Source organism: Pezoporus occidentalis, unplaced genomic scaffold (genome assembly GCF_034315485.1).
Source record: "Pezoporus occidentalis ecotype Australia unplaced genomic scaffold, CSIRO_AGI_Poc_V1 ctg126, whole genome shotgun sequence".
In the NCBI taxonomy this organism is placed as follows: Eukaryota; Metazoa; Chordata; class Aves; order Psittaciformes; family Psittacidae; genus Pezoporus; species Pezoporus occidentalis.
The window spans coordinates 1,028,561-1,043,661 of NW_026913060.1; the positions used below are offsets into that span (position 1 = coordinate 1,028,561).

General features: G+C 48.3%; 1 protein-coding gene across 3 annotated transcripts in view; it reads left to right on the forward strand.

Annotated features, from left to right (window-relative positions):
- MARCHF4 (membrane associated ring-CH-type finger 4) overlaps positions 1 to 15,101 on the forward strand; it is a 103,408-nt gene that overhangs the window by 68,236 nt on the left and 20,071 nt on the right. For 2 of the 3 annotated variants that reach the window (XM_062607780.1, XM_062607781.1), the window contains 2 exons: positions 5,045 to 5,206; positions 13,833 to 14,025. In XM_062607780.1, coding sequence (XP_062463764.1) covers positions 5,045 to 5,206; positions 13,833 to 14,025 — 355 coding nt within the window. The remainder of the gene's footprint in view (positions 1 to 5,044; positions 5,207 to 13,832; positions 14,026 to 15,101) is intronic. The other variant, XM_062607782.1, reaches the window with a different exon arrangement.

Sequence of the window (15,101 nt, forward strand, 5' to 3'; positions counted from 1 at the left end):
CACCCTGTTAGGGAGAAGTGTCCCATCCACAGGGTTGCCAGAATAGCTCATACCCATTGAAAACTGCAGAAAACCACAAAAAGGAAGAGCTGTGCCAAATACACCCATCTCAGAGCCCCCAGGTTGCCATGCCCAGCTGTGGCTGCTCCTACTGCCATGGGGATGAGGAGCAGGGGTGCACGGTCTTGCAGGGGAGCTGTGGGATGAGCCAGTCCTGGTCATGGAGGTGGCATGGCAGCAGTGGTGGCACCTGGGGATGGGAAGGGAGCTGCAAGGATTCTGGGTGGCGTCTTTTTGTAATCACTAGCATAGATTTTCCTATAGGTTCCTCAGGTTTTAGGGAGCTGCCCAGTTGGTGGATTCCCTGCCAAGAAAAGTCTCTCAGCAAATTGCTGCTACGACAGAGATTGGGCTCAGCACCCAGCTCTGTCAGGGTTCCTGGGGAGATGCCATCTCACCACAGAGGTACATAACCATGTCCTTTGCTGTTCTAAGACCACAGGAGATGTAAGCCCACTCTTCTCTCAGTCCACGCTCTGCATCAATTTCCCACAATGCTGAAGAATTTAATGCAATATATATATATTTATAGATACTTATTTCATGCCCCTTTTTCTCTATTGCTGGTTGGCACTGTGCTTGCACACAGGAGGGTACTCACAGGAAGCATTTGAGATGCTGATAACAGTGTCTGTGTTCAGTTTAAAATGATGGAAGGGCAGTTCTTGAAAGTGTGTGTGAAGACAGAGTGATTATTAGTACATGTTTATTGAAGTTTACCAGCTGTGTAACAATGGGGTTTTCTTTGCCATTGGACTTCATTCCTCTGTAATTATGTTCCTAATATAGAAATAATTTGACATTTATTTGCCATAATAAAACTTCCCATTGCATTTAAATTTAATGTGAAGATTTAAGTGTATTTAGGAGACTCAGTTGAAGACCTGAAATTAAATATTCCCGGTTTCCTCTTCCAAACGAGACAAACTCAGATAAATCCTAGCATTCAGATCCATGCATACAGCTACTCCCATGAACAGTGGCAGCTGCATGAGCATATCCAGACAGAGATGGTAGCCCTTGTGATGTGGACAGCTCTTTCAGCATCTTCTCACTGCCTTGCTCTGGTCCAGGGCACTGTGTTATGCTGATGACTGATGCTCCTTTGTACATCTGACCAGGGAAAACACACAGTTGAGGAAAAACTGCAGGTGTTAAACTCACCATCAGCCAGCCCAGTTACCTGTACAGCTTGCACTGGTTTTCAGATTTTTTGCTTTAACAGTTGTGGTAGCAAGATGTTGCTCTTTCCAGCTGAGCTGGTGCTCAGGAGCAGCCCAGGCAGCAGATGTAGGTCAGCAAGCTGGAACTGGGACACGCCAGAAGATGACATCCTGTCCCAATGACATCATCATCCCCATGTTCAAAAGAGACCGGGTGGGCAAATTTCCTATACTTCATTTATAGTTAAAAGAATGGGCCTGGGAAACACATCCCATGAGTGCCTGCTGGTTTAGTGAGCTGCTGCAGCTTCGGTAGCAATGCGTGGATGGGCTTCCACCACTGACACACAAAACATCCAGGTGAAACACTGACATCAGCACTCAACAAGGGTGTCGCTGCTCCTGACATCATTTTCTCCCTGGATGTACCAAGCATCAGAAGCACACACACTGGCAATAATTTTTTTTCCATCCTTTCTCAGAACTCCTCCCAGTAGCTTAAAATAGCAGGGCCCAGATAATCGTTAACCACTTTGACACACTGCAATGGGCACAGATTGGGAATTCATAAAGAGAGGACAGAGCTGGAACAGACTCACACTCCCCATTCATCTCCAGCAGTATCATCCATCTGAGGGTAAAGCCAGTTCATCCTGGCCTTGCCCTTGCTGCTCCTAGAGACCAGCTCCCACCACAGACAGAAAGAGGGAATAATATTCTATATAATTGCTTAATACATTACTTTTCTCAGAAGTAGAGTAATATATAGGAAAGAGTATTTCATCCATATGTTGAGACGGTTATGGCCAAAGACAGAGCACCCTTCCCTTTTGTTAACTCTGGGTTTTCACCTTTGAAATGAACCTCAAGTTAGGCTTGGATAGTAACCAAAAAAAAAAAGGCAGGTGCCCTGATTCCAAAGCACACTTGGTTGTTTCAGGGGAACAAGATGGTACTGAGCAAGCTGAGGATGAAGCTTGCAGCTGGGGGACATTTCTCTGACAAAGCAGAAATGCTGATCCAAGTAATGGGATGTAACTCTAAAGGGAAAACTGCCAAAATAAGTGTTGGGAAGAAGAGCCTTCAAAGGGTCTTTGGAGAGCAGTCCCCAAAGGGAATTGGTGGGAACACTGTTGTTTGAAGCACTAGAGAATATGTTGTGCAGAGCCGTTTTCTGCAAACCTACAGAAATCACCATGGGGATTTAATTTCCATCTCTAATTGCTGTGATCTGCACCTCATTTGGGGCTTGCTTTTGTGCGCTTGTAGCTTTTAGCAGAGGTCTCTGCGCAACAAATCCTTCATGAGTACCACAGCCAATGGACTGTTCCTGAGGTCACTGTAGAGCCAGCAAGGAGGCTCATTCTCCTTTACTGTATAAGGGATTTATTCCCTTAATATGCTGCTGGTGTTTATTTTTCTGCTGGTATAGGAGCACGTGCTTGTATGTGTGCATGTGGCAGTGTTTTACGAATGCTTGCTGTGGACAGAATTGGGCTTCACAGTATGCAAAAATAGGTATATGCCACACTGAAGGATAAAATATTTCACATGGCTGGAGAAAATGTGGTAAATCAGGGTTTTGCTGGATTTGTGAAAAATCAAGAAACTGTGGGATTTGTCTCCACAGTTGAGTCCTGAGCTCTTGAAGGAGCTGGCAGGACTGCCTAGGGGACTGAGTCCCCTCAGCAATGTAGGGTGTCTGTGGACATCTCTTGGCTCTGAAGAGACAACCTTAGATTTCACAGACTCATTTATTACACAGCCCAAGAAGCCAATGTGAGTCCAAGCTGCAGCTACAGCTTTCCTCCTCTGCCTTTGCCTCGAGGTTGTTCCTCCTAGTTCCTGCTCCATTCTGCCCCATTCCTGATCCCTCATCACCAGTGCCTCCAGCTCCTCATTAGACAAAACCCTGTCTCTTACCATTTTGAGGGAAGAGAAAGGCAGGGACGCTTCACATTTCACCTCACACTGGGAGTTGGAGTTCCAAGTGTCAATGCTCCTTCCCACATGCACCCTCCTCCCCTCTCATCCTTCCCTACTTCCCTTCTTTTGGCTTGTCCTGTCACACCTTTCCAGGTGAAAAAAGGTCATGGGTTCTACAACCCTCCTTGCTCCCTCTCTCCCTTTTCATCCCCTCTAGTGTGTAATGAAAAGTAGTGACAGGTAGAGCTGATCTGGGTTCTGTAATGTAAACAGTTATTTACAGTTTCATAGAAGGTGGCATTTTTAGGTCACCTAGCTGAAGCAAATGAGCTGATTAAACTGTTTGCATTAGGTTTCATAAAAAAAAGTAGCATTCTTGCCCAGTGTGGTTCTCATTTCCTCAGGTTCTCAGACCTGATGTGGTACTCTGAAAGCTAAGGCAGTTTCCCACCAAGGTTAGCAAGAGCAGGATCTGGTTTCCTAAGTTAAGGCAGTTGGATGGACAACTCACTGTGTCCAGCAGCCTCAGACACCGGGGTCTGTTATCCTGGAGCTCCATCAGTGGTAATGATGGGGCTGATCTAGGGGTGTGAGAGGAAATATCCTCTTCCTAACACTGAAAGTATGATGCCAGCCTTCCCATCCCATACATTTTCCTGTTCTACCTTTTAAGGTTTTTAAATCATGGAGTGCACTACTGGAATCTATACTGTGGGCTTTAAATACTAAGAGGTGGGGAGAAAAATGTAGTGGCTCTGTTCTTCCCTAAATAAGTGATGGCAAACGGCTGTAAAATGAGCTCCTGAGCTTGTGTGTGCAGAGAGGAATTTAGTCCCATGGTGAATAGGATGATAGCAGATGGATCATAATAATACTGGTTTTTTTTTTGTGGATATCCTGTTTAAAGCTACACCAGAAACAAGGGAGCGAGTCAGGAGGTTCAGTGTTTTGGCCACCAGTCATAAATATATGTGTCTCACAAGCCAGGACTCAGTTTGTTCTTCATCTCATTTGTTTGTAGGGTGGAAATAGGCAGCCCTATTGGCTATGCATCACTATGACTCACCTTCGGGACAGACTGTCTGGGGGAAGTAGGGGATGTGTGAAATTTGAGAACCTTTTTCCCTGCTGGGCTATGGGTACACAAAGACCTGAACCCAAAGCACAAACCTGCCACTCACAGTCAGGTTCATCCCTCTCAGTCCAGGAACATTAGAAAGGAGACTCCTGTGTTTCACACTGCAAATGCCCACTGCCTGGCAAGTGCTGGGAGGTAGCACATAGCGCTGGGCTCAGTCCAGGTCCTGGGGTGGAGTGGCATCTCCATGGCTGGCACGAGCTAACCTGCGCAGAGAGTCCAAGAGCCACTGTGTCTGTGCCTGGCTGGGCTCAAGGAAGCTGCCCTGGGCTGAGCAGGATGGTAGTCTGCAGCAGACGCTGTCCCACAGCTATCCCCACACCAACCATGCTTTCTGAAATAGGGAGCAGAGAGACAAACCTGAGCAATGAAACAGTGGCATCTCATATCCAACATAGCTGTGTCCACTGGTTGTGGTCTAGTGTGGGTCCTCTGGTGTCTAGTTGTGCTTACCTAGTTTTTCCTTCATCAGTGACACTAGGCATCTTTTATCTACACAGCTGTCTCTTTCCACCAAAAAAAAAAAAAAAAGTAGGACCCAAGTATTTGGAACTGTTACATCCCTGTCAAACTTTGTTCACATCAGACAAGAAGTATTTGAGGGAAAGCAGGTGGAGGCAGCACAATTAAAGCCAAACCAGGTAAAAATGAACAAAAAGAAATGGGAGGATGGAGGTTCTGCTATGCCAAGCCATGCCAAGCCATGCCATGCCTGTGGGAGGAGGGGTGCCTCGCTGATGCTGTCTTTTTTTTCCAGGGGGAGTTGCTGAGCCCATGTCGATGTGATGGATCGGTGAAGTGCACGCACCAGCCATGTCTGATCAAATGGATTAGTGAGAGAGGCTGCTGGAGCTGTGAGCTGTGTTACTACAAGTATCACGTCATTGCCATAAGCACAAAGAACCCTCTGCAGGTAAAGGTACTAGAGACATTTCAAAGTCTATTTATTTTTGTTTCTGTTTTTTTTTCTGGGAGCAACTGGATTTTACCTGTGTGGGTCTTCCTTCCCTGCACAGAGTGATCCATATGTCTGAGACACTTAGAAAAGGTTGTCAGGGGCTGGTCCAAAGCAGCCCCATGTTCTGTTCAGTGATACTGGGGGCATCCCTCGGGAGTCTGCTTCTGCTCCTTCTGTCGTTTGACAATTCCCACATTCACTTACCTCCTGTTGAAACTGCCAGTGTGATCACGATAGTGCTGTTACACCTCACAGCCCTTCAAATGTGCTCATCCCCTGGAGACCACAGGTATGCCGCTGTCTCCAGGGGCGGGCGGGGACGGAGCTCTTACGGGATTTGCTACAACAGAGCACACAGTCTGTGACAGAGCAGTATCTTGAGACTCCACTTGCCTGTACTTGTGCCATTAACACTGATCTCCTGCTGAGCCTCCTCTGTGTTGGCACGAGGGATGGAGAAGGCGAGTGGAGGGCTCTTACAGCTCTCCTCTGTGATCCTGCCACCCTTTTCACTTTACTGCTACCCCATGATCAAATACATCCTGGCATGGCACAAGGGGTGTGTGATGCTCTGGCCTCTCCAAGCCTGATTCTCAGTGGATGCTTGCAGATGTGCACACATCCTAATGTGAGTGGCTGTGAAGGGTATCAGAGGACCCACCTTCTTTCCCTTCCAAGTTCAAAAGACTTGTGTTTTAACAATCCCCGCTACAGGCTGGTAATTTCAAATCAAGATTCAGAATGGGGAAACCTGTGCGACTGTTAAAAATGAGATCAATTATCCTTAATAGCTATTGATTTATTGTGGGGGCTACACCTGAAGATGGATTAATTGCTGCATGGCTTTGGTGAGCACCATTAGTGCCTTAGACGTAAGGAAGCATATTACATCTAGGTAGTACTGCTTAATTAGCATCATCTGGACTGGAGAGATATTACAGCAGCATGCTGTGCTTAGAGATGGGGGTAATGTCAGTAATAATCTGTCCAGAACCTGGTGGAGCTTTTTGACTCTCTGCTGATCGCCCTGCTCTCTAACAGAAGGCAGGGACTTTGCCCCAGTTGTAGAGGAGTAGGATGGAATGCAAACTCTGCTCTCTTTTCCAAACTGCAGTCTCTGTCTTTTTCCAGGCCTGAGGTCACTAGCTGCAGTGAGGAAACAGAAGCCCTTTAGGACTTCAGATTTAAATGAAGTAGTGAAATTAGTGTGATATCATGGGGAACTTTTGCTGGGATGAAGGAAAAAGACTGCCTGCTCTCTGTGAGTCCCTGCAGCTTCTGATTTGATTTTCCATGTGCCCTGGGACGGAAAAATCAGTAGTTTCATCCCAAGGCCCACACCCAGGGTGTTTTAATTTCTCGGCTTTAGTAACTCAGAGCAGATTGAAACACAGGAGGAGAGATGGACAAAGAAGCATTTGTTTATTTCTGGAAAGATGGTTTATGAGTGCCCTAATGCTTCCTGTGTCTTAGATTGGGGTGCAATGCTGAGCAGCATTGAAGGTTTGTGGGTACAGATTTGTAAGCATGTGTGTAGCCAGTCACTGAATGACCTTCAAATGCTCTACACCTTCAGATGGCTCAGGGCAACGGGTCAGTGACTTTCCTCACGTTCCTCATTCAGTTAACATTTGTTGGAGCTTTCACAGACAAGCTCCCCTCCTATACACATATTTCAAAAGCCTGAGCAAAGCATTGGTCTTTCTGGACTCCCCTGTTAGAAAGGGGCCTGATCTGATGGCCTCTGCCACGAATACAAGGAATAAGTGGCAGGAGCAACAGAGAGAGAGCTGAGCTCCAGGCGCGAGGGTCCCAGAGGACCGTCTCGGAAGCTTCATGCTGCTGACTCAAGACTTCACAGCACGTCTTGCAGAAGCAGTGAGAGGTTTGGGGGGTGGGAAGAAGCAACTGTAGTGAAAAGCCATGCGATCTGGAACAAATGCAGCATGTGTGGAGTTTCAGCTGTGTGCCCGGGCACCCTGTCTGGTGCCAGCACAAAGGCACTTCTGGGAAGCAGATGCTACACTAGGAATAGTATGTGAAATCCTGTGGGAAGTGGCTGATATACCAGGTCTCAACTTCCCACGAGGACTAAGGGCTTGGGCCCCCCGTAACCCACTACCACATATGTCTTGTTCCCCCATGGCTCTCAGCATAGTCTGACACTGGGAAAGGGAGGCAGAGAGCACCCAAGTGGCTGCAATGCCCTGACATGATGTGCCATAACAATATGTCACAGCATGTGCAGGTGGGAAGAGCATCTTTTCTGCTCAGTCTTCACCCCACATGTGGATAATGGGCCACCTGGACATACAAGCGCGTCCCTAAGTAAAACAATAGTCCCCGACCTTCCTTCTCAGGGTCTGATGGAACTTCTGCCCAGCTTTATTCTTACTAGAGAGTTCCAGATTTCTCAAACACAGGTTTTAGAGGGCAAATCCTGTAGAAATTCACTGTTTTCTGTTAATTCCAGCCCAGCCATCATGCAGGCAAAGACCACACAAACCTCACCTCCTTGTCAACCTAAATCTGTTTGGATGATGCTCTGAGCATGGCTAGATTTTAACCAGCAACGTGGCCTACCTATCCCCTGCATCCCCTCCTGTGACAGACTGCTGGAAAGCCAAACCCAGGCAGCTGGGAGGCCCTGGGCTCCCTGAGGCATGTCCAATTGGTCCAAGCACACCCAACACCCACATATTCCCCGGGACCTGCATGTTCCTCTGCCCATGTTCATATCTGCTGCCCCATTTTTGGAATTCCTAGAAGCACGGCATGGGCCAGATGTGTGTGGAGACTCATGGCATGGGCAGAGAAGTTGCAGCGGGGTGAACATGGTTCATGCATAATTAACACAGACTCCCTCCAGCCTCCAGGCTGTTATGATGTTTCATACCAGAGAGAGGCCTTTAGTCTGGTATTTTGGCAGAATGAATCTCTATAAATTAAAGCCTCCCATCCCATCCCTGTATTGCAGGCATTTAACAGCAAAGGTCTTAAAGCAGCAATGGGTGCAGTAAAAGACTTCTTGGCCCTCCTTCCTCCCTGCTGCCTTTCCAGTATCTGAATAAGCCACAGCATCTGTAAGTGTACAGCAGGGAAGCTATCATAGTGGTAGCATAACTTTGCTTGATGAATTCATAAAAAGAAAAGCCATCCTCCAGAAGATAATTGAGGAACATGGCCAGGGCCTCATGACAGCAGTGAGTGGAGAGCCAGACCTAAGCAGTTATGGGAATGGTCCACTTCAACCTTCTAGGAAAAACCTCTGCCTGCTTGTGATCCTGGGTCTGAAGATTAAATTGCTGACTAGCACGGCTCAGGATGTAAATGATACGTACCAAGGGGACGTGTCAGATACAGCAATAAAAATAAACTGAACTGCCTGAGGCGGGCATGGGGGAGCTCTCAGAGGAGTGCAGGGAGGCTTTTCCAGCAAGCAAGTTTTCTTTGCAAGCTGCTGCAGTGAGACACAGATATCTTCTGCAGGCAAATATCTGCCTCGAATCTGCTCATGCTGGTGCTTGGGAACCTTTGGAGACTGCTGGTGCCAAAGAAAGGGAAATATGTATCAGGACCTAAATACTATAGTAATGACATTATTAATCTGTGTTACATTAGCAGTGGGAGTCTTCCCTTACAAGCCTCTGAGCAGAAGCTCTAAAGCAAACAGGGAAACAGGTTTGTTCCTGTCCTGGTTTCAGCTGGAATAAAGTTATTTTTGATTCTTACTATCTGGTGCAGTGCTGTGTTTTGGCTTTAGTCTGAGAGCAACGCTGATAACACACCGATGTTTTAGCTATTGCTCAGTAGCATTTACCTGGCTCAAGGACTTTTCAATCTCATGTTTTGCAAGTGAGGAGGGGCACAAAAAGCTGGGAGGAAGCAGAGACAAGGCATGTGACCCAAACTGGCCAAAGGGATATGGGTATTCCATACCACAGGGCATCATGCTCAGTATATAAACTGGGGGGAGTTGGCCAGAAGGGACTGATTGCTTCTTGGGTCAGGCTGGGTACTACTCAGTGAGTGGTGCATCACTTGTATTTTCTGAATTTTAATTTCTCTCTTTTTTGTGTGTGGGGTTTTTTTTTTGTTGTTGTTTTTGTTGTTGTTGTTTGGTTTTTTGTTTGTTTGGGTTTTGTTGGGATTTTTTGTTTGTTTGTTTGTTTCCTATTATTACCATCAGTATTGTTGGTATTATTTCTATTATCATTGTATTTTACTTAATTTCAATTTTTAAACTGTTCTTAACCTTCTTCCGATTCTCTTCCCCATCCCACCTGGGGGGGGGGGGGGGAGGTGGCAGGGAAATGAGCAAGTGAAGTGGCTGCATGGTACTTACTTAGTTGCTGGGTGGGTTTAAACCACGACAGTCACAAGTACAAAATGTAGGTTATGAAACAGTGCAAGAAGATGGGAGTGACACGACTGGCAGGCACCAGTCCTGGTCCCCTGGCTTATTCCAAATGTTAGACCTGGGCTCCAAAGAAACCCTTTCTGAGGCAAAGGAGAAACTTGGGGAAAGTCAGTCCAAGAGAGTGTTCTGTTTTGCACATGCAACATCTGGGTGGTGTGCCAATTCACTCTGCAAGGGGGGGTGGAGCAGAGGACAGACAGACAGCTCCTGAGTGAATGAGGACATTTCTCCAGAATGGTCTGGAGGGATGAAGTCTTTTTTCCAGTACAAGTGGCAAGCCACTGCAGAGAGCTGCTTGGGCATGCTCTGAAGCCATTGTTAGCCTGGCACTCACAAAGCTGCCCCTGTTATGCTGCAGGAGCCTTTAAAGCTTTCTGGTTTCACCAAGTCCTTAGTTCTGCCCTGTTCAGCACTGGCAGAGCATCTGTAGAGCTTCCTGCCTGCCTAACAATCCTGATTGACAACCTGGGTGAACTGGTTGTTAAAGGTGCACTTCAGTACAGCTCAGCAGCTACCTGGGACTCAACAGTCATTATCAGCTGAGGAAAGAAGGTCTCCCATTTAGGTTTGCCCTCTCCCCGCAAGGTGGGATTGCTTGACACTGTGACCTTGCTGGAATTTGAACGTTTGAGCTGGAGATCTGGAGGGAGGGAGGTGTCTGCAGCCAGGCATTCACACAAAGAGCATTGGGGGTTTCAGACGTGCTGGTAAAGGAACTCTGCAGCGTAGCTGAGACCTTTCTTTGAAGCTCCAGTTGTGACCCAGGGACTGTAGGGTTACCCACCAAATCCCTGGTCTGCTGGCCATAGTGATGGTAGAAGGGGAATAGGAAAATGTCTGATTTTACAAGGGCTGTTATGAAATCTGAAAGGCACAGCACTGTGATTGGGGTGAGCTCCCGAGGCCACCAGTGCACAGATGCATAAGGGCCAGCTTCTGCAGCTGAAATTTACCAGTATGTTTCACCTCTGAACAGCTCTTGGACCCTTCTGTGTGTGCTCTCACTGGCTAACATGCTTTATCCTCTGTCTCACCCTTTTTCTTCGCTCTCTGAAAGCCTCATACCATATGTACCAAAATGGAATTAAGAGATTAAAAATAATGACTCCAGTCATTGGTGGCTCTGGCTAGATGTGGGATGCTAAATTGCAGCTCTTAGGGTTGTCAGAGAGGAAATACAACATTTATTATTTACTTTTTTTTTTCTGGAAAATTATTAAATTCTCCTGCAAGCTGGTTATTTTCCTCAGTGTTCAGCTCTAACCCATTTACCTCCTTGCCAGAGGGTAATCACACCCCAGTGCCACCTCCTGAACAGAGTCGGGACTGCTGCTGCGTGTGTCACTGTCAGTTAGTGCCAGATGCGGGGGGGAGTCTCCTACCCCCTGGCACGGCTGACGCACTCCAGCCTCTTCATTATCACCACAGTGAACTTCCCCGGAGCTGCTGCCAGCGAGGCAGCGTCAGGCAACATCCCTGCTTGGGTTTCAGCCTCTCTGTTCCCACCAAAGGGAGCAGGACTTCTTTGCGCTCAGATGAAACTTCTTTGTGCTCTGAGCTCCATCCCTTTGACAGTATATTTAGTACAACACCTAAGCCTCTCTCTCTGCAAAATGGTGGTGCTGGTTGTGCATGGCTGCTAGTTGTAGAAAACAGCTCCTTCTTTTTCTGTCTTTAACTGCTACCTTGGAAAGACCCCTTGCCAACACAGGCCTTGCAGTGTGCCAGACAGATGGTGAGGAGCCAGTCCATTGCCACCTCTTGAGAGAGAAATGATGCAGAATGATTCGGCTGGCACAGGCACACATGGGTCAGCGTGAGAGACCTGCAGTAAAACCTTCACACGCAGCACCAGGCACCAGGCTCCCTTCACTCCCATCCCCTCAGTGTTTGACAGTTAGTGGAAGGGAAGATGAGGTCTGGGAAAAGCTGCAGGGGTGAAAGTGCAACCCCGTGCACATAGCCAAACCCCCTCCCTGCCACATGCCTCTAGTCCTGGAGCTCTGAGCTGATGACACCAGTTGTGGATTTGTCCTGCATTGGCTTATAGTGCTGTTGAGAACGAAGCTGAAGAGCGGATGGGAGGACAGCATAGCTGCTGATCCCACCATCAGAATTCAGATTTGGAGGCAATGGGTGCTGGGTGGCCTTTGCTCTGTCTTATATCAGAAGAGTTGCAGAACTGTGCATCTTCTGTGGATTCCAGCACCCCTGCATCTAGCTTTGGCCTGTTTCAACTGGTACCACCAAGCTTCCAACCCTAAGAGGAGAGCTGTTCACCATCTCAACTTCTTCATGGCACAAAGGGGCCAATTGTGTGGCTGGATTTGGTGGAGGTGTGTAATATATTGGGCTACGGCAGAGTGGGAACAAGCTGTTGAAGGGGTCACTCACTGAGCATTCCCAGTGCTCGGTGTTTGCCTTTGGCAGGGCCAGCTCCTGGAGCATATGGCAGGAAGAGGACTGGAGTAAGCTGAGCCTGGGGTGGGGATGTGGCCCAGTCCTGCTTCAGCAGGGAGCAAACTCTCTCTCTGCTCTGCAGCCTTATGGCCATTTACTCTGTGGCCAACTACAAAATAAGCTGTTACCACCCACCTCAGTGATGATGCACATCCCTGACATATGATTTGAGAGCTGACTGCCCCTGCAGGATGTAAGCCAAGGAGCAAGGCTGGCAGAGGCAGACACTTCAGCTCCCCTCTGAGCCAAGCCAGGCAATCTCCTTCCAGTTGCAATCCACAGACTTCAGTCCCAGGCAGAAGCTCTCATCTGTGCCTTTCCAAAGGCAGCCCTTTGCAGGGGAGTGCATTAAGTTCAGGGGTTGGTCACTGGACTGGTAGCAATGCCTGACTGTACCACCACAAGTTGCCTGTTGTACTTCAGCCAGGTTTCAAAGTCCTCCCTACCTGCCAAAAACACCGGTAACTCCTGGTTAGCCTGCATATTAAAGAGGGACCCAGCAACTGAACTCCCTTCTTGCCCTGCAAAAGGATGGGCCAAGGCTTGACAGGTGACCCTGCTATTGCAGGGTATGTTTGACAATCACACAGGGTGCCGAGGGCTTGACAGAGATGCATCTTCATAGGGACACTGAGTTTGGGCTGAATCCAGGCTGAACATTTTCAGTTCCTCTGAATCCTTTATACCTGCAGGAGGTTGAAGTCTGCATTTATTCTTCTGCCAGTCCCACTGAGATTTCAAGGGCATGTATCTCACAGCTAAAGGTGGCCTATATGGTTCGATGCCAGGAAAGACTGTCTCTCCCCAGCCTGTTTATTCATTTGATTTCTGATCTGCAGGAGGGGCTACAGACCATGTCCCCAGGTCTTGTTAAAGACAGTGATTTCTGCTCTTGGTTTTTTACAGGGCAGCTCTCTCAGCAGTGTAAATCTGAGTGGGGAGGTTTTATGCTGGATGACAGAGAGGCTTAGGATATTTATACCGTAGTTTATACCAAGCTGTTTGACACAGTGAATGGATTTGGGGAAGTTATTTCTACTTTTTTTTTTCTTCTGGGAAAGAAGCATTGACGTTTACCTTGGAACACAGCCTGAATGTGTCATCACCTAAAGACAGGGTGTCCTGACCACAGCAACTTGTGTTCTTTGTAGCATGTTTTGTGGGATGTGCCTACCTAGTGCTGTGATCCCGTCAGATCTCACAAAGTGGCACAGAGCCAGCTCATGGGAGGCTTCCAAAGGAAAGCCTGGCTCTCTGAGACAGTTCTCTTGGTAGTAGGATGCCTTGGCTGAGGATGCTGCCTGACCTCTATTTGGGGTAGCAACTCAATGTCCTGCTTGTAATGGCCACCACAGACCTACTGTCATGGGGATGTTATATTTGGTGTCTTGCTCCCAGTCCATCCTGCCTCCCTCAGGTCTCTGTGCTTTCCTGGTGAAATGCAGGATTCCTCCCCATTGCCTCCTTCAGCAGTGCTGTCAGGAAACATGGGGCCATTCACTGTTGAACAGCTGCCATGCTCCACTCCAGAGCATGGGCGACCTGTGGACCAGGTAAAAGCACTTATGCTCATAGATGCTCTTTGAGATGTCCGAAACCGCCACCTATAATGTAAACCAGCGACATATCCCAAGTAACTAATCTCTTCTCTTTTTCATTCCTCCTTCCCCTTGTCCCCTCTCCTCTCTCTGTTGCCTCCCCTTGCAGTGGCAGGCCATCTCTCTGACAGTCATTGAGAAGGTTCAGATTGCAGCAGCCATCCTGGGTTCCCTCTTCCTCATCGCCAGTATCTCGTGGCTCATCTGGTCGACCTTCAGTCCTTCAGCCAAATGGCAGCGCCAGGACCTTCTCTTCCAGATCTGTTATGGAATGTACGGCTTCATGGACATTGTCTGTATAGGTGGGTGATCGTATCTCATGGCACGGCCGAGGTCGCCCACCTGCTCACCCATGGAGAGGAGCGGGAGATGGTGTAGAGTCAGCCTGTGCAACTCAGCTCATATTGAGCCTCCCCAGCTTTTCCTCCTGTTTGCTTTTGTGGCACCTTTTTTACAGTGCACTCTGCTCATCTGGGGAGCCCTGGAGTGTTTCCTTGGCTGGGCAGGCAGAGGGATCTGCAGCAACCCTAGAGAGACACAAATCTCTCTTCAGAGCAAGAAGAGGGTGGGGAGGTCTGGGGGAGACTGGGGAGTGTAAGGCTTTTGAGAAACTTCTTCTTTCCTGGAATAGCCAGTCAGAGACTGCCCCGTGGTTGGGTATGGCAGGGTCTCTCCACATGCAACTCCTTGTCTCTCTGCCAGGAAGGGGTGGCTGCCCCTTCTTTGGCCCACCCTGGAGTTGCAAGACCCAACCAGCCCAGGTCATGGCCCAGCCTGGGGTCATCATCAGGTTGCTGCTACAGAGCAGATCTGAGGGCAAAGCTGCCCCACAGTGGGCAAGCCCAGATAGCAAAGGAGATGGTGGCACTGGTCCCCAGCAGGGTCTCACTGCGAGCTTGAGCCGTATTCCCAATGCAGGTCTGCAGGATAAGGGATCATAGCTGACAATACCTACGGGCAGAGGCACTCACCAGCCAGGCTGCTGAAAGACTGATGGTTACCATAACAGTTCGGTGAACACCAGCTACCTCCAAACATGCTCCTGAGCAGTGTCCACCCAAGCACAGGCCACCAGATAATGTCAGTTCAAGTGGCCCTGCCAGGAAGCAAAGAGGGTCCCAGAGACCTCTTCATGTCTGGGTTCTTCCTTCATTCATATAAAGGCAGAAGGAGCCTCCCAGAAATTTGGTGGGACAAAGCAGTCTTCTTGATTTGGTGTATATATGTTTGTGTGCCACTCCAGAGGGAAGGAGCACAGCCCCCAGTTCAGCACTCAGGAGGAGCAGGGCTATATCACAGAACAACAGTTGGTGGAATTGGGATAGAGAAGTAAACCAACCCTAGCAACAGAGACAGAAGTCTGGATTGCACACCATAA